The sequence below is a fragment of the Uranotaenia lowii genome, chromosome 3, assembly GCF_029784155.1.
Source record: "Uranotaenia lowii strain MFRU-FL chromosome 3, ASM2978415v1, whole genome shotgun sequence".
Taxonomy (NCBI): Eukaryota; Metazoa; Arthropoda; class Insecta; order Diptera; family Culicidae; genus Uranotaenia; species Uranotaenia lowii.
The window spans coordinates 276,342,901-276,367,577 of NC_073693.1; the positions used below are offsets into that span (position 1 = coordinate 276,342,901).

The window sequence follows — 24,677 nt, forward strand, 5'->3', positions numbered from 1 at the left end:
GAAAAAGATGGAATTGGATTAGGAAGCGGTGTTTGCGTTTGCGGTGTTCTTTGGAAACTGAGAAATTTTGTTCCCCAACATGTTCTCTTTAAATTTTATTTTGCGTTTATTCACTCTCATTTGAACTACCTTGTTATGATATGGGGAAGAGCTTCTTTGTCTCACTTACAGAAACTTCAAACGCTCCAGAATAGATGCTTGAAAAACATCTTAAAACTCCCTTTGTTATTCCCTACCCTTCAGCTATACTCTTTAAGAACGCATAACGTTCTTCCAATATCTGAACTCTGTGATTTGCAAACTGTTATATATATCTATGATAATCTACACTCAACTGAAAATATTCAAAACCTCCATTTTACTACGGGGTTGCGAACTCATAACACTCGCCAGTCAGATTTCTTGCAACGAAGCCGATCCACAACATCATTAGGGCAAAAAAGAATTTCATTTGTTGGACCTACTAAATACAACACCTTACCAACTGATATTAAAAACATAACCAATCGTTCCATGTTCAAAACCAAAGTGATACAGCTTTTGAAAGAAAAATTGAACCATTAAAACAGTCGATCATCAACCAGTCTTTGTTTTGCTTACCTTTTGCATATTTGTAGCGTTAATTTCTAATATTATTATTCTTTAAAAAATTGTAGTTTGTATTTTTATCTTATTAAATTATTGAACATAACTTGATAAAATTAGTAAATATAATTAGTGTAATAGTAAATATAGTATAATGAATCTCTTTAAAGGAAATTATTTTCCATTGAGATTCATATTGTAGTCAATTTAGTTTAATAATACATTTCTTCGCACGACATTAAACAATTTTGTGTTCTCAGCATGATTAAAATTTGCTCGCGTTAACTTTTATTATCATTGCTGCCAGACATGCTGAGAACAGTAGCGTTCATTACCAGGGGGCTCAATTGAGCCTTTTGGTGTGGGGGAGTGTGGTGGGCCGCTACAAAAAAAAAAAAAAGCTCCAATTTTTAAAGCTGCTGCTGCTGATTGTTATTTGTGATTTGGCCTTCCGATGGAAAAGACGGATTTGCTTAGGAAAGCAGATTTTCAAGGCTGCTGCTGCTGATTGTTTGTTGTGATTTGGTTTTACAGTGGAAAAAGGCGGTTTGGCTTAGCAGGCGCAGATTTTAAAAGCTGCTGCTGCTAATTGTTCGTTATGTTTTGGTCTTCCAGTGGAAAAAGATGGAATTGGCTTAAGAAGCGCAAATTATCAAAACAACTGCTGCTGATTGTTTGTTATATTTTGGCCTTTCGGTGAAAAAATACGGAATTGGCTTAGGAAGCGCAGATTTTCAAGACTGCTGCTGATTGTTTGTTGTGATTTGGCCTTCCAGTGGAAAAAGACGAATTGGCTTAGGAAGCGCAGATTTGTAAAGCTGCTGCTGCTGATTGTTTGTTATGTTTTGGCCTTCCAGTGGAAAAAGATGAATTGGCTTAGGAAGCGCAGATTTGTAAAGCTGCTGCTGCTGATTGTTTGTTTTGATTTGGCCTTCCAGTTGAAAAAAATGAAATTGGTTTACGAAGTGCAAATTTTCAAAGCTGCTGCTGCTGAATGTTTGTAGTGATTTGGCCTTCCGATGGAAAAAGACGAATTGGCTTAGGAAGCGCAGATTTGAAAGGCTACAGTTGCTTATTGTTTGTTGTGATTTGGCCTTCCAGTGGAAAAGACGGAATTGACTTAAAAAGCGCAGATTTTAAAGTCTGCTGCTGTTGATTGTTTTTTAGGATTTGACCTTCCAGTTAAAAAAGACGAATTGGCTTAGGAAGCGCAGATTTTCAAAGCTGCTACTGCTGAATGTTTGTTATGATTTGGCCTTCCTGTGGAAAAAGACGCATTGGCTTAGGTAGCGCAGATTTTCAAGACTGCTGATTGTTTTTTGTGATTTGGCCGTCTGGTGGAAAAAAGACGGATTGACTTAGCAGGCGCAGATTGTTTTTTTTATGATTTGGCCTTTCGGTGGAAAAAGATGGATAAGCTTAGGAAGCGCAGATTTTCTAGGCTGCTGCTGTTGATTGTTTTTTTTTTTTTTGTGATTTGGCCTTCCGATGGAAAAAGACGGATTGGCTTAGAAAGGGAAGATTTTCAAAGCTGCTGTTGATTGTTTGTTGTGATTTGACCTTCCAGTGGAAAAAGACGGATTGGCTTAGCAGGCGGAGATTTTAAAGGTTGCTGCTGTTGATTGTTAGTTATGATTTGGCCTTCCAGTGGAAAAATACGGATTGGTTTAGCAGGTGCACATTTTTAAGACTGCTTCTGCTGATTGTTTGTTGTGATTTGACCTTTCAGTGGAAAAAGAAGGAAATGACTCAGGAAGCGCAGATTTTCAAGGCTGCTGCTGCTTATTTTTTGTGTGATCTGGCCTTCCAGTGGAAAAAAAAAATTGGCTTAGGAAGGGTAAATTTTCAAAGCTGCTGATGATTGTTTGTTCTGATTTGGCCTTCCGGTCGAAAAAGACGGATTGGCACAGATTTTTAAGGCTGCTGCTGCTGATAGTTTGTTTTGATTTGGCCTTCCGATGGAAAATGACGGATTGGCTTAGGAAGCGCAGATTTTTAAAGCTGCTGCTGCTGATGTGATTTGGCCTTCCAGTGGAAAAAGACGAATTGGCTTAGCAGGCGTAGATTTTGAAGGCTTCTGCTGTTGATTGTTTGTTGTGATTTGGTCATCCAGTGGAAAAAGACGGAATTGGCTTAGGAAGCGCAGATTTTCAAGACTGCTGCTGATTGTTTTTTGTGATTTTGCCTTCCAATGAAAAAAAACGGAATTTACTTAGGATGCGCAGATTTTAAAGGCTTCTGCTGCTGATTGTTTGTTTTGGTTTGGCCTTGCCGTGTAAAAAAAACGAATTGGTTTAGGAAGCGCAGATTCTAGACCAACTTCTGCTGAATTTTTGTAATGTAGAGTTTTAGAATGAAGGTGAAGGATGTTTGAAAAATATTGTTTTTTTGAACAAAATAAGTCTGTAAATAAAAGTTTCAATTGAGATTGCAGGTGAGAGGGAATGTAGAGATGAGATGAAGGATATTCAGAAAACCAATCAAATTTCATATAAATAAAATAAAATGCTACTTAATTCATTGGCGTTATCGGTGAAAAAGTTAAAGGGAGCTTATCTGAGCCATCACATATGACCTATTTGTTCGTTCGCACTGCAAGTTTTCCTCTTATGTAGCGAACCACGCTTGGCCTTCTAATGTGTGATGGTAGATGCAACTCTAAAGGGCGATCACAAAATTATTGCGACACATTCAACAGGGCATAACTTTTGTACCGTTGGGTAAAAATCAACCAAATTTTGCACACTTTCTCATTGGCGTGTATTGTTTACAAGCTGTCAAACTCGAAGTCGTGTTTTTCGATTGAACGAAAATGAAGGTCAACCAACGCGAGTCGAGAGAACAAATTCTTTTCAAACACCTGAAATTTCCTGACCTGTCGCACCGGCAGTTTGGAAAAATTTTGAACATTCACTATTCAACCGTCTCCAGAGTGTTGAAGCGGTTCCAGGAGCAGTTGACGTTGGACCACGGCAAAGGAGCTGGAAGAAATTCGGGACCGGAGAACGAAAAGACGGAGGGAAAGGTGAAGCGGATGATCAAAGCAAATCCCAACGTCTCAAAGCATGATTTGGCTAAAAAAATCGGCATGTTGCAGAGCTACGTCCAGAATGCAAAGAAGAGAGCTGGAATACATACATACATACATACATACAATGTACAGAACTTCCCAAACCACGATAAGCTCTACGAGAAGATACTGAAAAAATATGGCCGCTGGTGATGGACGACGAAACGTATATAAAAGCCGATTTTAAGCAAATTCCGGGGTTGGAGTTTTTCACCGGCAAAAGTAAGTTCGATGTGGACGACAAATTTAAGAAGAATAAATCGTCTAAGTTCGCCTCCAAATATCTCGTTTGGCAGGCCATCTACTCTTGCGGACTGAGGAGTGAGCTTTTCGTGACAAAGGGCACCGTAAATGGTGAGATCTACAAATCTGAGTGCCTCGAGAGATGATGCCATGAAATGATGCCAGATTTGGCATCATGCCACTATTTTAAAAGTGGTATGAGGCCAATTCTGTACATTTTGTTCCAAAGGACATGAACCCGCCAAACTGTCCGGAGCTGCGCCCGGTGGAGCAGTACTAAGCAATAATGAAGCGGAAACTTCGGAAAAGCAAGAAGACAGTCAAAGACGAGAAGGAAATGTTTAAAAAAATAGAAAAAATCTGAGAAACTGGTACCGGATGACACTGTAAAGGCTTTGATGGAGGGCATCAAGCAAAAACGCGTTCAATTTTACACTCAAGGCTCCATCAGTTAACTTTTCTTTTGATTTTTGCTTTAAATATATGCCAAAATTACCCTACAATTTTGGTTTAATTCTAAACATTATAAGAAAATTGGCATGACATTTTCGGTGTCGCAATAATTTCGTGTTCGCCTTTTTTGTAACAAATTCATTACAAAGAACTCTAACCTATTTCGTTCAAATTTCACTCACCTCTTCCAACATTTTTATTCATCCCTATCTATCTGTTTCCGAACACAGTGGTGAAAGATAAAATATACTGTTACATGTCAGGACACCGATAATTCTCGCACCTTACGTGCCGTGTAGTTTTCGTAGACAACTTTGACAAAATGTATGAAGGTTGCCCGTTCTGGATGCCTGAAGATAACCAACATAACAAAAAAAACCGACGGAACAAAAACGAACTTTCTTCGCAATTTAGATCCCACTGTCACGCAACTGTGATATTTCCGTCATCCATTCAGCAGACAATTAACCAGAAGGGGGCTGGGAGCTTCCAAGTGGGTGGGGGTGGGTTTGAAGGTCGATGGGAATGGCGATGGCGTGATAATTCATCCGAAGGGTTGCTCCGGCTGGCTGGCTGGCAGCCAGTGACGTTTTCTGTTTTTGGGATGGAGCGAAGCTTTCGTTTCATGTGTTTTACGACTGGGACGCAGAGACTCTCACTCGGTGACCAATAAAATAAAGAGTATAAAAAGTTCAGCTTTCAGTATTTATAATTTTATGGGTGCTTTTCAGCTCTGGGGAAAGGGAAAATCGTTTTTTTTTTTCTAGAGAGGACCTTAGTTCCAGAAGCTGACTTATCAAATCTGTACCCAAAATCCCTGCTTACATTTGTTTCACTCTAATTAACCCCCCGTTAATTAAGGCTTTCTCGAATGGGGTGCCATAAAATTTAATTCGACTATAAATCTGTAACCCTTTTTTTTCCTTCTTCCCATCTTTCGCAGCTGCCGTTGTGATAACTTTCTTCGTGTGCTGGGCACCCTTCCATGCCCAGCGTTTGCTGTACTTGTATGCACGTGACTGGCAGCACTTCAACACGGTCAACACGTGGCTGTTTTCGGTCGCCGGCTGGCTCTACTACGTGTCCTGGTAAGTCAAACGGGGAAGGGAATCAATTTTTGATAGGTCATTACGATAAACGGGAGCCGCTATAACATCATTATGGGACGTAACCACAATCGTTAATCTCTTAGCCATCAAGCTCACATAACGAGAGTCAGGCATACTTGTTTGTGAGGATAATTTTTCAATTTATTCAATTTATCATTTATTTAGAATCAAACTAGTTTTCAGAAATCAATTTCAAATAGATATTGACAATCAAATCAGGATCTTTACTCTGAATCTGAATCATCCCAGAATTGTTTATTCACAAAAATTTCATAGTTTTTTTGGTACCTCAACCCTAGAATCTGTCAAGGATTTTTCTCAGTTACAGACAAACAATCCCTAATCCGGAAGCAGGATGACACAGGCCCTTCCAATTTAAAATCGCAAAACAAAAACATCTCAGCAGCAGAAACTCTCTTGCTGCTGTTCCATTATTGGTTTTTGGCTTTTCCAGCCCTTCAGAAAAAAGTGTCTCCCTCTTAGATGGGTACCTTTCTTTTTAGTCGAGCTAAGGAATTTGATTAAAACTAAACAAAGCTTTGGCTCGTTTGTTCGTTGGATCTGTTTGATCTGACATTTTCTGTTACATATCGATTGGATTTGCTGTCTGAGAATCCGAACCAAAAAAAAAACCAATAGCTTCGAGTACTTACTAAGTTTTCCCGCTAAGCGAAACGGCTTTTATTAACATTTTCTGTGGGACAAGGAAAAAAACTTTCGAACGGAAATTACACATGCCAATCCGGGAATACATTCGTTCTAGGAATTCAGTAATTTTGTCGCTTACCAAGTGTGTTCACTTTATAACTTTTTATATTTTTTGTGTAACGCCTAATAATCAATTCTGTTGAATAATTGATTAGACTGATTGGATTTGGGGTCATTTTTGAATTGAATGTATTGTTTTTCAATGCCAAAAGACATACCCACAACCGTGTGCAACCTGGCGTGGGAAGTGAAAGTATCACTCCAAATCCATCCTTTACTCTTCCTTTTCCAAACATTTATCCTAAACCCAATCCTTTATTCCTTCCTTCTCGTTCCCTTAGAGGCAGTTAAGAGAGCTTTAAAATTAAGTAGTATTTAAGGAAAAGCAAACACACACTGCACTAAAAATGGTATCATCGTTAAAAGACCGTCAACAGTTTTTCAAACATCTTCGGTCGTAATCAAGTCGAATAAAGTAAAAAAAAAATAGTCAATAACTTTATTGCCAAATAAGATACGGAATTACGGTCTTCGACAAAGTTGTTCAGCGGAAAATTTTCTTCAGAAAATTGATAAATTGGGACAAAAACCATTAGCAGTCTCGGTTCCACAGAAGAAAAAAAATTATGTTGATTTTTCAGAACAACATATTCAATTTTCTTATACAAACCTGAAAGTGCAAATTTACTGATGTTAACGTTACCGTAAAACGGGGTAACATTGATCACCGGGGTAGCTTTGATCAACATGAAATTGTGCCAAATAATCATCAATAACTAAGTTTATAGTTTGAATTTTTGAAAACTGTTTTCTACGTTTGAAAGCTTATTAATTGAGTATCAAATTAGCAAAATTTGGTTTATAGTTGAAATTTGTTTTCGGTAAGTAAAAATGTTATTTCAAAATCTTAAAATATCTATCTTTTCCAAGGCTGACAAACAAACAGCTCTCCTGATGATACCAAAAAGTATTTAGAAGCAAACGGGTTGTCGAATGTGAAAGAACAACATTTTTTGTTTGTATTTGTTAAGTTATAGTGCTATTTTTATAGTAATTTAATGATAAATTTTTTATATTCAAAAATAAAGGGCGTTTTCCAAGAGTAAGCCCATATTGGAAAAATGGATAGGAACCCTATCAAATGGTTAACTTTGAAGAAAAAATTAAAATGGTAATAGCGGGTGGGCCTAGAAGAACGTGTGAATGTAAAATTTCATTTGTATTTTGAAGCTAAAACTATTTAGCAATTGTTATAACTTTTGCCCCTAAATGTATGCATCACAGTTCTTTTTACGATTATAAATGTTTTTTAAAGAAAACGTTAAAAACTAGGTAAAATTGATGAACAAGCATTTTAAATTTTATTATGATGGAGTTTTGTATCCTTTATGATCAATAAAACTCGATAAAACCATCAAAATAGAGACTGATCAATGTCACCCCAAAGCATCAAATTCTGAACAGAGACTAAATCGATTTTTAAATCAAATTTAAAGAAGTCTAATAAATTTCTGCAACCATGTTTTACGTTCATAGGAGCCCAGTACTGGTTTTAAAAATATTAAACATGCCACATTCCCCTAAACAGAAAAAATAATCGAAAAATATTGAAAAAAGTGATCAATCTTACCCCGGATTACGGTACTTAAAACATTCTCCAAAAAAATATGGATGAGTTTTGAACCAAAACAAAGATTTTTAAACCCCAGGTTTTAAGCAATAAAAAATGACCCCAAACCGACTCAGTCTTATGTGTCTACTGCTCAAAGCCTCTCTAAATGATGAGGACATTAAGATCTCAGGTCCGCTTACAAAAACATTTGATTTGCGATACTTTTTCTTTATTATCTGTTGTGATTCTCACTTCATGGTCTCTGAGGGAGAAACCTTAAATAAGTAAAGTTAATTCTTGCACCATTCGAAAACATAACATGGAATAATAGGAAAATTTTCTGGCTACAATTTTGTCGAATAAAAGTTTGATATAAATAAGAGAAAAGAGTTTTGATGTCATTAACAGAGTGATTATTTTTTTTTTTGTTTTAAAAATCTAATAAAACTTCTCATCAGAAATTCGCGAAAAAAACAATAGTCTGGGTCTTCTGAAAACTGGTGACTTTAATGGAAAGTTTAGAACAGTGATTTTCAAAGTGGTCCCTACCGCCTCCTGGGGGGCGTTGAGAGCCTGCAAGGGGGCGGCGAAAGAGCTCAGAACTATCCATTGTTGCTGTATTTCTATACAAATTTGTTCAAAAATACTCCAAGGGGGGCGGTAAGCTCTAAAATATCGAAACAGGGGGGCGGCGAGTAAAAAATGTTTGAAAACCACTGGTTTAGAAGTTGCCCCATATTCTAAAAAAAACAAACCGCTTCAAACGACATGTTAACTACATGAATGTTTAGTGAGTATATTGAACATGTTCTTAAACCAGGGTGGTTTTTTTTACGTTTTTATCAATGTTTACATTTTCATAATTTTTTCACTGTCCCAGAAATTCGCTTTTTGTCCAAAGATTTTTTTCGTTTCATGCATTTTCAAATTATTTAGCATAAAAATTAAATTTTCGATTTTCCTTAATTTCCCCCTCTCATGTGATATTTGGAAAAAAAACATGACTTCGAGCTTCTTAAGGCATCAATATACAAAATGTCTGATTTCGGAACTCGACATGACCTTTTTTCACTGCCTAATGTAAATAATGGCAAAATTTTGTGTTAAACATATAGTAAACGTTGGTAAAAGATTTTAAAGTTGAAATTTGTTGAATGTATCAATAATGTCGCCAATAATAAAAATTGTTGTTTTAGTTATTGTTGAATACTAAATTGAGCCAAATCCTATCCTAGAAAACATTTGAATTTTTTTATAATACTTTGATTTCTGAATACCTTTATGAATTTAAGCAGAATTTTAATAAGAAGAATAGAAAAAGCAACCTAAAATCAAAAATAGATTTTCAATCATAACACATTTTTGGTGAAATTATATTTTGGTTTTTCAAAACAAATTCTAGAACGTCCTCCTTCGGTTAAATTGTGGGTGCAATCTAAACTTGATTCTTGCTTCAGAACAGAACTCCAGACGTGCAATATCAGTATCAGTCGAATTTTCGTATCATTTAAAATTGTGAATCAAATTAGAAATAGATCCAACTGAACCGCGGTTTTTGTACTTATACCAATCGCCATGGCCGTAGGAACGGGGGGGGGGGGGGGTTTTGGGGGTTAACCCCCCCTCCCCCCCCCCCCCCCATGAAGGTCCAAAAATGTCCAGTTTAATTTTATTACTAATCTAAAAAATTGAAATTTCAAATCTAAAATTAATTATGAACTACTAAAATTATTCAAGAGTAACAAAGTGTACAATAGAGGTCGAAGCGTTCGAACATATTGACGCCTCATTAACAGTGCTGAATACCACCCTTAAAAAAGTTAGCCCATTTTTGAAGCCTAATAACTTTTTTATCTTAACTCTTATCGAAATGCAGTCTTCGGATGAAATATTTTTCATAGTTTAGGCTTTAAGAAAACCCGTTTTTGAAAGAAATCGGATGACGGAAACCAAAGTTACTGATGAAAAACTGGTTTTTCATGTTTCTCCCGAACAAAATGTCTCAAAATCCCATACAAACTTCAGACTCGTTGAGCGACCCCTTCCCGTGGTCCGATCTGGCCCAAATTTGGCATGAGATCTTGTACTAGACCAAGGATCAATTTTAGCCTGCAGCGCATAACTTTTTCAAAAGTCGGGTCATTTGGGACACTCTAGTGTACAATCTCGACTCCAAAACCTCGAAATTTAATTTCAGGACCAAAATTCTAAAACGGGTTTTCAAAAAATTTCTTACTCGTTGATAGTAATTGAGTCCCAAATATTGAATCCCAATAAAGTTAGACTAAGATTACCAGATTGTCCGGATTTTGACCAGATTTTTCCACTCTATTGCAAAATATAACGAAAATTTCAATTGAGTCCTTTGAATTATGTATCTTGCATTCAAATCATGTTTTCAAACAAATTTTGTCAAAATAAACAAAAACGATTTTTTGGAAGCCTGATTCTTTTGATGATTTTGAATCGGCTGATATATTTAAAATAAATAATATACAGTTTTCATGTGTTTTTCTTCTTGATTTCAATGGAACGATTTCAAATTTTGCCGGCATATTGGCCGGATTTTTGAGAAAATTTTGAAACAATTAAGGGCATATTGTTTCAAAATTTTCACAAGGTTTAAGGATAAAATCTCCTGGATTTGCCCAGCCCGGATACATGCGGAAAAATATCTAGTAAGTATCCAGTTTATTGTTATCCTGCTTCGAACCTTGGTGTTGCATTCCAATCTAAATTTTGATAAATCTTCCATATTCAAAACCCATAATTTCGGAATATGAAAAAAGAAAATATTTAAAATTCAAACCATTTTTAAGATTTGGATCTGAAAGATGCAGAGTTTAAACATAAGAAAGTTTCATGAGTCAAGAAATGAAAAATGTGATAGAATTTCATTATTCACAATTAAATTTAAATTAATAAATTCAATAAATAAAAAAAATTCATATTTAAAACCATAATTTCAAAATCAAATGAAAGATTTCTGGTTAAAGGGTCTGATACAAATTTCGCTTTATGGTTTCATATTCATAGGTTTTCTTATCTGGAATAAAGATTTTGATTATGAATTTGGGTTCAAAATGCAAAAATCAGATTACAATCCAAGGTTTGTATTCATATTTGGCCCAAATTTATGTTTTATAATCAGTATTAAAATTTTAAAATTCCATTAAGGATTCAAATTGAAGGAGATCGCTGATCCATAATTTTGATTCTCGATTCAAAATTAAAACTTTAAATTAAATCAATGTCAGTTTAGAAACACAATCCTGGATAAAATTACGTATAAAAAATAAGATCTGGATTCATTCAAAAGAATTTGGTTTCTGAAAAATCTAGATTTTAATTTTTAAACTGCGACCCAGAGATGGGTCTTGACTCAAACATTCAGTCAGCGAAACTTTTTTTGTAGAGAAATGAATCCAACTGTGGGAGATGAAATTTCAGGGACTAGATAAGAGAAAATCGATATTGAAAAACATGCGAAAAAAATTCGCCTTGTCTCCCGGTAGGACTTGAACCCACCGTAAGATGAAATGATGGGAATAGAAATAGACCAAGAAAAATGATTATGATCACATGGGAGAACTATTCCCTTCATTCCGATAGACATCGACACTCAACCAGTATAATATTCATACGCCAGGTTGGTCTCCTGTAGTAGAATGTTAATACATGGGCCCTGGAGAGGCGCAAGATGTGGGTTCAAGTCCTACCGGGAGACAAGGTGAATTTTTTTTCGCATGTTTTTCAATATCGATTTTCTCTTATCTAGTCCCTGAAGTTTCATCTAACACAGTTGAATGCATTTCTCTACAAAAAAAAATCTAGATTTTAGTTTTGAAAACTTTAATTACAGAATTTAAATTATGAAGTGTAAAATAATAAATCATTATTTTTGAACTTGTTTTTTATCCTCAGGTAAAAATTCTGCTGAAATTTGTTTTTACATATATTAAAGATTCTTGAAATTCAAAGGTTCTAACTAAAATCTTCAATTTTAATCTAGTAGAGTAGAGACCTTATTTGAATCATAAACGTAATTTTTTACTTATATTTCTGAATATTTGATACATTTTCACCCATGCTTAAATGGTTTTTCTTTTGAATAAGCGTGCTTATGTAAGTGAGTAAAAAAAATTTTCTAAATGAAACGTTCAAAATCCTTTTTTTTTGTTTCGATTATAGTAGTTTCTACGTCATTGTGCCACTCGCGACTTTTATCAACGATGCAGTTGGCGCACCAGGCATCGATAAACTTTTCTGGAACAACTGTGTTCGATGTTTACTCTTGAGCTCGAACTCACGCACATAAATGGCAAATGGTTTACCAACTGAGCTATATCACTAGTCCCCATATTTTATGAAGCTTCATGAAAAAAATAGGCAACTCCTAGAACTTATTTTAAAAAATATTTAACTTTTTATGCAAAATAACTTTAACCTGAATTATTTGCACTTAAATACTTATACATTTTTCACTAGTGTATGCATTGTTCAATATAAAAATATTATAGTAAAAAAAATTCTATCAAACCCCCCCCCCCATGAGCCGGTTCTTCCTACGGCCCTGCCAATCGCCATTCATTTTTATCTTAGGAGTTTGATGTTTTTCTCAGATTTTATCAATCGTTTTCAATCAATTATTCATCTTCATCATCATCTTCGTTTCAGTTTTGTACCATTCACCATATCGCGAAAGCAAATGGAGAGAGTTTTTTAAATATATGAGGAAAAAAAGTTATTTGTTTAAGGAAATATTTTTCCAGTAAAAAAATTTCAAAAATTAAAGGAATATCATATTTTATTATGATTTGATAGATAATAACATTGCTGTTGTCGATAGTTTTAAGAAAAAAATACGGATTAAATTATTCGAAAGAATTTTCGATTTTTTCTGTAACATGGCTCATTAGGCAGCGCACACCTCCTTCGTCCACCGTTTTAGCTATCTTATTCTACCAGGTCATCATCTGATTTTTGTCTTTGACAACCTTTCCCTTTGCCTTAAGTCTCCTCTTCATGAGTATTTCTCAATAAGGCGGAACTGTTGGCAGTTAAGGTTTTTCGGAACAAACTGGACCCTTTTCTCTGCATACCATTCTTGAACGACTTTGCTGTAATGACAGCTTGCCAAATCTGACCAAAACATTACGGGATGGTCGTTGGGTCGAATAAACGACCAAATTCGTTTTTGGTATAGTTCCGACGTCATTGTCTTTTTACTTACGAAAATTTTGGTACAAATTGGTAGCAAAAATAAATTTAAATTTGGCATCCCTCCGAGCCGTTGCCAAATTAATTCTTTGACCTAGAATTTGCCCGAAGTAAGCCTTGACACAGATTTAATCGTCCATCAGAAAACACCCTTCGAACTTGTCAGCACCTGGTCGTATAGCTTCCGAGCGCGGATTTTGGCTACACTATTGTATTTTATGATCCAATTTGGCTGTTTGCTAGCTCGATACGACTTGATTCCTTCACGGTGTCAAATTCTCCTCATGGTACTATGGGCAGCACCGAAATTTCTGACCAAATCACGGTCCGACAGATTGGAATTCCTCTTAATCGTCTTCAAAATCTTACCACGCAGTTTTCGGTCGACAGTTCCACTCTGACGATTGGATTGAGGCTTCCGAATCGTCGCCAATGTTTCCTTATACCATTTGATAACGCGCCATACGGTATTTATGGACAATTTCAGCTGTTCAGATAGCCTAGAGGTAGATGCAGATTTTCCCTTCTATCGGCCTACATGTTGATTGTTTACAAAGAACAGTCGATTTGCGGAATGTCAGAGTTAAAGTTTTTTTCCGCAGTAGTTTCTATGAAAAATTGGGAAAGTAAAAATTTAAGGGAGACCAGCGGAGCAAAATCAGATCGGTGCTTTCGTGCGACCTGTATCAAGTTCCAGCTCTTCCGAAAATCTTGACCAGAAGCTTCACACGACTGGAAGGCTGATTCAGTCGGGGCCAAATTCCTTCCCACGACTCAGGATCTTGGGTCATGTTTGATTGATTTAGCATGACTCAGTTGCTCACTTTGACTTGAAACTCAAGAATACGCCAGTTTCGCACAGCGCATCGGTAGGTATATTGCCATCTGACGTTTTAGTTAATATTGTAACAGTTCGTTTTGTTCATTTACAGGAGAACAGTCCCACCAGCGTGTTGTGTTGTGATAGTTAAAAAGTTTCCACAATGCCAAAATAATATGAACAAAAATAAATAAATAATAATGCTGCGGCCGGAACCTTTTCGCATATCTTAAATTACGTTATCGACCGCCACGTGCCAAAGCGAACGACTTACGGGAATTTGCGGACTTCCTGGTTTACGAAAGAACTGCGTCGACTGAAGACGGCGAAGAGATGTGCTCTTAAAAATCACCATGAACTCAAATCCTCCTAAACTAGGGATGTATATCGAATAATGAACTCCGCTTATAAAAAAGCCAGTAAGCGTTGTTACTAAAATTATCTTTTCCGAGTACAACGTAACCTCAAGTCCAACCCAAAATCGTTCTGGATGCATGTCAAAAGTCAGCGGAATGAACCTGGAATTCCAACTCAAATGGTTCTGGATGGCAACACTGCGAACTCTAATTGCGGAATCTGTGCTCTCTTTGCTCAAAAATTCTCGAGTACCTTTGCTACTGCTTCAACATCCCCAGAACATGTGGAGAGTGTTGTTAGAAATGTTTCGTCTCTCGGCTTCTGCATGAGCTCGATTGTAGTAGAGGATGTGGACATATCTAATGCAGCGGCAAAGCTCAAAAACTCCCTCTCTACTGGCCCGGACGGTATATCATCTACCTTTTTAAAACGATAAATACCTGTTTTACTGACTCCTGTGAGACTCATCTTTCAAGCTTCTTTCGACAGAGCCACCTATCTTTCACTGACGATGTGCTCACTCTCTGTACTCACAACTGTGTTATGCTGATGATCTTAAACTGTTCTACGCCATAAACGGTCAGGACGACTTTGATTTTCTGCAAAACCAGCGGAGCATTTCTTAGGAGATGAATCCATTGCGCGGATGGACCACTTCAATGATTTGAGCGTAAGCTGGAATTCAAAACACATACAAACTACGTCGTCGATAAAGCTTCTAGAAGCCTCGGATTTTTACTTCGAGTGGCCAAGGAATTCAAGGACGTGCACTGCCTGAAGAGCTTGTATTGCAGCATAGTCGATCCATCCTCGAATACACATCAGCTGTTGGGCTACCAGAACGGTAAAGAGCGGCTCGAGGCTATCTAGAGGCGCTTTTTGCGTTATGCTCCCAGACACCTTAACACGTTCGTCGCCACGCTCATTTTGGTAGTTTTACTAGCCGGGCTCCCAGAAAATTTCAGAGAGAGAAAGCAAAGAGGGAGAACTCCCATGCTTGGAACGTGTGGCGAAGCTGAGCGGTAAACTCAAGTCAGAGAGCGTCACACGCTTTTTGATGTGACGGGGCCCCCCAGGAAATACACCCGTCACCCGAATATGGGTGCCGTGGCGACGAACGTGTTAACTGGCACGACCCGTTCCACATGCAAAGCTACGAAAATCGATGTCGTCTCATAGACATGGATACTCTTCAAGCCCGAAGAAATGCAACACGAGCTTCTTTCGTCGCCGATCTACTGGCATCGTGTATCGATTGTCCTACGCTACTGGCAGCATTCGTCTTAGCCAATAGTGCATTCATCGGTGTAATGAAAACGTTCAACCGCATTTCCGAGCTCTTAGACTTTGACGATTCGAGGGATGTTTTCCGATGAAAAGTTTTAAAAATATCGAGAAATCGCTAATTAGATGTAATTTTTATGTAACTTTAACTTTAAGTCGACATTTCGACCTATACTTGGTCTGTTGATTGTAGTATAAACACATGAACACAAATAAATAAACACAAAAAATTTATTGGTCTAAATACTTGGAAATAAATTTCAATGGTTTGGTTTAACTAACTTTGTTTAAGCTTTTTTGATCAGATTTAAGCTTTCCAGATGTTTTTAAGTTTTTAGTTCCAATGCAATCAAGGTAAAAAAACTTAAAAATCTTCAAATAGTAAGCCTAAAAACGAGATTTACACTTAGCAAAAGGATATTGATTTATAGAGTAATCGAGTAACATTGTGTGCTCGTGACGACAATGTGAATTGCACTGGTGTACGAGTGTGCGTGAAAAGTGTATAAAGTACAGGTTGAACCCCAACCCGTTAACTCTTAGTTGGTGCTAGTGTGATGAACTTTGAATATTGAAATGAAAATTGATTATTTCGGGATTCGAAGCATTCACAATTCTTTTTTTAAAACATTAAAAAAATGTTAACAATTTTATTTGGATAACAAGCACCAATTTATAGATACAGGAAATTTTAAAATGAATTATTCGGGATGAGCGTTTGGCTTTACAAACATTGAGGGTGTCATTCTATTCAATCAATATTTACTTTAATCAATTTTTAACTTAGGAGTTTTTATACAGTGAATTTTTTACTAATTGAAATCTACATCCTACACGATATTTGAAAAACAAACAAGCAATTGTTATAATAGTTTAAAGGTTTGTACTTTGAAAAAAAATGGGACCTTGTTTGCTAAACCAATAAGTTATCTCATCATGTAAAAACTTGTATATGTGTTTATCTATATATCTCGCATGAGCTTTCAATATGTCATATGAAACAAAATGTAAACAAAGGGTTTTTTACGAAAAAATGCAAAACTAACGTAAACTAGTCTCAACTTCTTTCCATTTAGAATATTTCTAGCCTGAACAACATATTCTAAATGTGAAATACAAATTTTAAAGATATTTTTAAAACTTTTTGCTGCAGTTGTCTCATCTATATATATAAATGGATTTCTGTTTGTCGGTCTGTTTCCTATAAACTCGTAAACTACTGAACCGATTTGTGGTGGGGGTATTGGAGGCCGGGGAAGGTTCCTATTATGGTTTGAGACCTCTCCCTCTCACAGGAAGGGAGCAATTGGTACCAAATTTGGCATGGGAGTGTATTTCGGTTCGAGGCATGTTTCTATGATAATTTGGTACCCCTCCTTTTTTCGAGAGGGGAGTAAGGAAGTAGGGAGGAAGGCTTCTTTACAATTTTTTACATAACTCGAGAACTAATCAAGGTCAATGTCCCGAATTTGGCATGGGGGTGTATTGGAATACGAGAATTGTTTCTATGATTATTTCAAACCCTACCCTTCTTCCACTGGGAATAAAGGAACGGAGGAAGGGGGCTTCCATACCTTTTATATTCCATAACTTAAGAACTATTCGAGCAAATACGATGCTAATAATTCAACGCTTGAAAGATGTACACACTATTAATTTTTTGGTGTAAATTTATGTAAAAAAGGATGCACAAAAAAGAAACATCACTTTTTACATAAAATTACACTGGAAAATACAGAAACGCTTGAAGACATAAAATTTTCGGCTATAATTGAATAGCACATTCGTCACAATATTACATTATCAATGATGTAAATTAACGTCAAGTAAGACGCACAAAAGCGTAGCATCGTTTTTGACATAAATTTAGATCATTGATGATATAATATTGCATCGTACATTCTAATATGTGAATAATTCTACTGAATCAAAGAAATCAAAAAATTCCTTTTAATTTAACCACAGTATAAGAAAAGTTCAGATATCGGCATTTCGATAGCAACTTACTATCTTCTTCAGTGAGTGTTTTCAATTGAAAACGCTCACGGACTCACGGATAAAAATAGTAAGTTGCCACAAGTTGCTATCCAAATACCGGTATCTGAACATAGCCTATAACGTTGTTGAATTAAAAAAAATCTCTAGATTGCTTTGATTCAGCGTCGTTAATATTTTTAGTCATAGGAGCTTTCGGAGACACAATTTTAGAGGCACACATTTCATTTTAATATTCATATTCTTAAATTGTTTATGCAGCTTATTCCAAAAAAACACAAAATTGATTTAAAAAAAAAATAACGGGAAATATTTATAAAAAAAACCTTAAACTATTCTTAACCTTTATAATTTCTAAAACACTCTCCAGGCTGATAGAAAGAATTTCCTAGAAAAAATAGTGAACATATCAAATTAGTAACATTCTACAACTTTCAACATTTCTTTTACAGCAACTCAGAAAAATCGGGTATTTTTTAATTTGGTCGTTTCTTTGTCAACGTATAGTATGTCGCTTATCGAAGATGAACCGATAGGACTCTTGCGGACCTTAATTTGTTAAGAGGCAGTACCAAAGAACTGTTCCGACAGACAAAGCTTAAATCAGAAAACTTACTGCGCAAATTATCCGTTTGTGGTTTCGTTTCTGCTTCCAATGTTCCGTGAAGTTTTTGTTTGCGCAATCGAGCTACCAGCTCGTTGTTCGAATCATATTTGTGTTAATCACAACAAGAGGGAATCTCCTTTTTCACCCGAAAGAACACTTTCTGGCTTAAATTTTCCGTGACAATACGCACCAAAATAAAATGCACTTGCTTTTATTTGTTTTGTTTTTGTTTTTTCGCAGGATTGCCAAATTGTAATCTCGCACATAATTTTACATCTTCTTAAATTTAAATTTAGGTCCCTTTTAAAAGTTTATATTCAATGTGATTGAAAATTACATCTTTAATGAATTAGATCATGATACAGTTAAGTCTTTCGAAAATTATGGCCCGTAAGCTTGGGTGTTTGTTAAGTTTAGATTGAAAGTGATGTGAAAATAAATCAATTCCTAATTAGGGCGAAATATAATTAGGTCTTCAAGCGTTTCTGTCTCGAGTAATTTTATAAATTTTTTGGTGTGTACGCTTTAGTTTTAAGTACAATTTAGATCTCTTCAAAGAAACATGAAGTTTCACTGAGATCCTTCAGTGTGTGTTCGTTAAAAAAATGGAACCAAATTTGGCTTGGAAGGGTAGTTGGGTACGAGAATTGGTTCTATGAATATTTTATACCCCTTTCTCCTTCCAGTGGAGAGAGAGAAAGGGAGAGGGGGCTCATTTACGATTTTCAGCATAATTGGAAAACTAATCAAACAAAAGGAACTATATTTGGCATGGGAAGATGTTCGAATACGAGAAATGTTTCTACACGCAGAAAAAGAAAGGGGGTTGGTTTCGACAAAACGTTTTGTTATTTTATTTTACAATATCGATGCAAATTTTCGTGTAGGTTTCACTAAAAAATCGATCGGAAATAAAAATAAAATTTTGTGATTCTTGCACACTCATTTTTTATTACTTACATATAAATTTTGGTTTAATTCGAAATCATAAATCGGTTTATTTCAATAATCGTGTTGTAGACCAACAAATAAAAAACAAAAGAAAAAAAGAAAAATTAGCGGGAAAAAAATGATCAAATTTTCTCATCCGAACAGCTCATTCGTCGGTGCGGCCGGACCTCCGGATTTGTTCCAGAGCTCATCTAACAGGTTTGTATCATAAACTAAAGTTTGGGTGAGGTACTTATTTTTATATTTTTATGTTTAAGGAACAGATCGAAGTCGGACTAACATACGAAGCTGGTTCATGAAGGAAATGGGTCCCTGTATTGATCCAGTATACAGCTGGTTGGTAATTATTCCCCAAGGCAAGCGATTGGCGGGAGTTAACCATAATGTACCAAGCGAAACATGAAACTTCCCAAGGAAAAAACAAGGGATTTTGTATCGAATAAATGATGCAAAAAACAAAAATTGTAACCGAATTCAATAAATCCGAAAATCCATAAAAACTTTGCTTTCATTTGAATTGAAACAAAAATGAATTCAAATCATAAGTTATTTTTAATTTTTAACCCCCCCTATTTTTTAATTTTAGGCTAAAAAATTTTTGTGTGTTTTACCCAAAATATTATTATTTTGACAAGTATGGTGAATCATTTATAAAAAGGGTGTATTTCGTTTTCAATCAAACGATAACTTTAAATCAAAACGATACTTTTATTCAGTGTGGCCAAAAATATATTTGTGCTTTTTCCCAACCAAAATTTTTATTGTTTTCGACCGAAATCTTATTATTTCTAAAATATATTTTTCTGCGTGTAGGATATTTTGATAACCCTCTGTTTTTCCAGTTGGAAAGTTCTAATGTAGAAGGTAGCTACTGTACAATTTTAATGTTTCTCGAGAATCTCTCCAACAAACGGAAGTAAATTTGGTTTCTAAGAAGTTTTGGTACTACTGCCTCCTTCAAGTGGGGTGATAGGAAGAAGAGAGGGGGGCTCCTTTACATTTTTTTCCATAACTCAAGAATAGATCAAACAAATGGAACCAGATATGGCATGGGAGGGCATTTGGATGCGAAAAGTGGTAATACGGTTATTTGCGACTCCTATCTCCTTCAATTGGGGATAAAGTTAGGGAAGAGGGGAGCTCCCATACAATTGTTTTGCATAAACCAAAAACCTATCTAACACATTGAACCAAATATTACATGGAAAGTCATTTGGGTATGAGAATTTTTAAAACACCGGCATTCGTCCAGAGAGTAATTAGGTATAGTTGTAGAAGAAATTATACAAACTGATAGAACCAAACTCGACATGGGATTGGTTCCATATAAATGTTGACTTTTCAAACAATGAAACCAAATTCAATATGAGAGGGTTTTTGATTACGAAAAATAGGATCTTTTCAACCTTCCATCAGTTGCGGATGGAAAGGGGAAAGCGGCGATTCCACAAAAGTTTATTGGCATAAATCGAGTACTCAGCATGAAATATAGACCAAATAATGTAAGATAGGTTTTATCATACGAATAATTTCAAACCCTCTCTTTTATCTTGAAAAGTTAACAGAAAAATGGAGCGAAATGTGACGTTATTAAGATAATCAAAATGTGTCTATAGAAGTTCGTGAGTCCTTTGCATTGGAGGGGGTAACGGTGATGAATCAATACCAGTGAAACATACATTTTGGCATAATTTTATTAATGAAGCTAATAAAAACAGAGCAAAAATGGCAGATCCTGGAAAACTTATTTAAAGATCAAGTTCCGGAAAATTAGATTAAATCATCTTTTTAGTGCAATTTGAAACTCCCGTTGTGGCTCTCATCTTTAAGTGGTTGTCTCTGAATTATATTGAAATTTGATTTAAAATTATACCTACAAAAAAATGAATAATTTGATGAAATTTAATTTATTTTTGGAAGGTGTAGCAAAGTACACCGGGTCAGCTAGTATTCAATAAATGTAACATACATATTAATAACAAAACCAATTTTTTTTAAGAAATACTGATTGTGTTCAAATTTTTCTTGTGAATAAAAATTCCTCCTGCTTCAAAAAGGGGCGTTTTTTTAATGTAAAGAGTTTATTGAAGATCCCTTTTATTTTTTTAAAGGATGGCTTCTTCAACCTTCAAATGATGTTGAGACTCAAGACAATCTAGAAGCTCAGATGCTATAAAAAACAGTTTGCTTTTAAATAAATGTTTGTAAATGTAGCGAACACCTGTTTTGCAGGATAGTCGTCCGGCATTCTCGCAACATGTCCTGCCCAGCGTATCCGGCCAGCTTTCACCACCTTCTGTATACTGGGTTCGCCGTAGAGTCGCGCGAGCTCGTGATTCATCCTTCGCCTCCACACTCCGTTCTCCTGTACAACGCCAAAGATGGTTTTTAACACTCGTCGCTCGAATACCCCGAGTGTACGCAGGTCCTCATCGAGCAATATCCATGTCTCGTCTCCACCTATACAATATATTATCTCATCATGTTAAATTTTGATTGTACAGCAATTTTAATAGAAAATACATAAAAATTGTATTGAGTGTGTCCAATTTTTTGATTACTTTGTATGGGAGCTCCGCTTCTCTAAGTCGGAAGCATTTGAAAATATAAAAGAAACCATTCTCAAAACGGCCGTTTAACAAATTTCACGTTGATCGGTTCAGTGGTTCCCAAGTTTATAGGGCACAGACAGACAGAAAGATAAACAATTATTTTTATACTTATAGATCAAGATTTTGAAAACACCTACAAGTCTTTGTCCAAAACACTTGAGAATATACTGATCAAATAACTCGCTTAAAACTCGAAAAAAATTGAATTCGTCAGCTCTGTCATCGATTTCTCTTGGCAAGGAAAGCACAATGTTAGCACCTAATAATCAAACATCGGAAAAGGGGTAAAAGGACTGCGTGTGCTATCTTCTTTTTATGATCTCAAACCAATTACAATGGACGTTTAAATATTCGAGACCCGCATACACCTCGAGCCACCCCCTTGTGTGGAAGTGGGAGGTCAAGGGACTCCGAATAACACAGAATGAATGGGTGGGCTGGAAAAGCGTTAATGGTTTTCCAGTTGACTGACGACATTAAAAGTGAGTGATTCAAAACGGGCGAAGGCATGGCCGGTGGAAGCCATTTGGTTTGGACGGAGAAAGCGGAAGAAAAAACTTGATCGTTGATGAAGGCTAGGTGATTCAATTTATATGTTAAATTTTTAGAGCTTTTTATCGTTCAGCCGTGATTTGACAACATCGATAACAATCAGATCCTGTTTTGAGATTTGAAAAAAAAATTGAAAACAGTGTAGATATTACCTTTATTTTTTCGAATTTGAAAACTTGAAAACATAATTCTCACTAAGAAAAAATAAATCACTCAAATCAGACCTAAACATCCCAAAAATGTCTCAGGTTCTTCCTTAATGGGTTGAAAATAACCATCAAGAACACCCGTTTTGACTAATGATACCATTCGGTGATGTTTCACACTCCCATACCATGTATCACCTTGTGGTTTTTCCTTGTTTTAAATGAGAATCACTCGTCTCTTCTCGCATCGACCGAAGAAGATTATTGTTCATTTCCACTGATCCAGTTGACGGAGGTTGGCATCTTTCGGTTCTCAGTTCTATCTTCCAGCTTCTTCACAAGCGTGGGTGGGATGGTAAAACTATATATGCCCAAAACCAGGGGCCTATCTTCGGTTTCTTCATTCAAAACGTGCTCAACCCCAAAATATCATCATCGTCATTGAGCAGGCACCGCAAAAGGAAGTTTGTCACTCAACTCGGGAGATGTTTATGGCCCCAAAATGGGATTCGACTGGCAATAATTAGGAAGATTCCGGGAACGAAAATGAGCTTTCTGGAAAGATACCGATGTGTGGAAAGCCAGAAGGTCATATTTTAACGAGGAGACAAGAATTGAAATTTATGCTATTCGTTTAAGGGTGCCAGCTTGATCTATAGATATCATAACACATGAATACAAACTTTAGAATCCTTTTACCTAAGAACTTTGGCAGACGAAAACATAACATGTATGCTAAACATTAAATCTAAATTTAAAGAACTACAAGTCTGTTTTGTCAATATTTATATAAACAAAAAAAAACAAATTTTCAAGATAACAATTTTTTCCAAACAATTTCGACAAACAGATGCAATTTCGAAAAACACGACCAAATGGTGTTTTGTGTAGACTATACAAAACTGGGGAAGAAATGTTTACTTAGGGCAGTAATCTAAACTTTCTTTCCCCAAGCAAAAGGGAGCAAACCCAAACAAGTAACTCGATACTGGGGGATCACTGGCTGCCATTGCATGTTTATCCCTAATTCGATTGAGTTTGGTTCCAGTGTTTTCCGAGCAAGAAGAGAGATAGGAGGGTTACCATGCAGAAACTATCCAGATTGCGCTAATCGGTTTCGATTTAATTACCAAACTTTAATCGTACCCTCGCTCGCTCGCTCGGTTGAAAATTTAACTTAGGAAGGCGAATGTTTGCAGCTCGTTACAATGATCCCAAAACTTTTGAATGCAAGCGTGAAGCATTATTTATTATAGATTTAGTTCGATATCCTGGGTTTCAAAATTAGTTCCAGAGAGTTCACGCGAGCTGATTTACTTGACAAAATGGTTGTAGAAATTCTAGGGCGATGGGATCGAATCGAAGCTGTTTAAAAAAATACTACAGAGTTAAATTTAATCAACAAACTTTAGGATATTTCATGTAGGTATGTATTACCAACAAAAAAAATATAATCCCGAATGTTCCCAGCATAAAATTGTGTAGATTCGAAGTTCTCATCAATGAGACACTTGTGAGATTGATTGATTCAAACATAGGTGACAGAGGTTTACCATGCTCTTATTGAAGACGTTCTACAGCTTCTACAGCTTCGAGGTCGACAATTGACCTATTTATATGTTCAACGTTTACCTTGTAAGAAGCTTTTTTTTTAATACTCACTCTTTTGGTAGTTTTATTTTTTTGCTTATTTAAATCCAAGGCACAATTAGCGATCTAGTATTGGTCGATCTTGGATCGATCTTTGCGAGATCGACCATTAGAACTCAAATTTCCGAATCTTTGGATCGTTTCTATAGCCTTCGAAAAATCGATTGGATCGGTTTATTTTCGATCTTTGGAAGTGTTTTTTTCCTTTATTGCGGAGATTTTGATATTAAGTTTCATGCAGAATTTTGATACTTGCACCATCCGAAAGATTACTTTTCATTATTGATGCAACCATGCCGCTAATAATCGAGAGCGACTAAAAAATACACCGAAAAAACTCGTCACATGAACGCTACGTGAAAATGTACATGGATTTTTGCCACCATGAAAATCACGTGAAACCTACGTGAATTTCAGGTAGCAAACAGAACTCGCGCAGCAAGCAGAATTCACGTAAATTTCATGTGAGTTGTAGGTGAAATCCATATGGAGCGTAAGTGGATTTGATTTCTTCTGCTACATGCATTTCACGTAGTTTTCATTAAGGGGGGGGGGGGGGGGTAGGGTCTAACGGGTATAAAAAAAACACCATTTTCACGATTTTTTCTAGAGCTATCGTTCAAACAAATGTATTCAAATTTTTTGCATTATACAAAGCATTGTTAAAAGAACATTTAGTAATTTTTTCGTAGAAAAATATTGA

At 36.0% G+C, this 24,677-nt stretch overlaps 1 protein-coding gene across 1 annotated transcript in view; it reads left to right on the plus strand.

Moving 5' to 3' along the window:
- Nucleotides 1-24,677, plus strand: part of LOC129756435 (neuropeptide SIFamide receptor-like) — a 328,841-nt gene that overhangs the window by 231,116 nt on the left and 73,048 nt on the right. Inside the window, exon 8 of the mRNA XM_055753311.1 lies at nucleotides 5,295-5,439. Coding sequence (XP_055609286.1) covers nucleotides 5,295-5,439 — 145 coding nt within the window. The remainder of the gene's footprint in view (nucleotides 1-5,294; nucleotides 5,440-24,677) is intronic.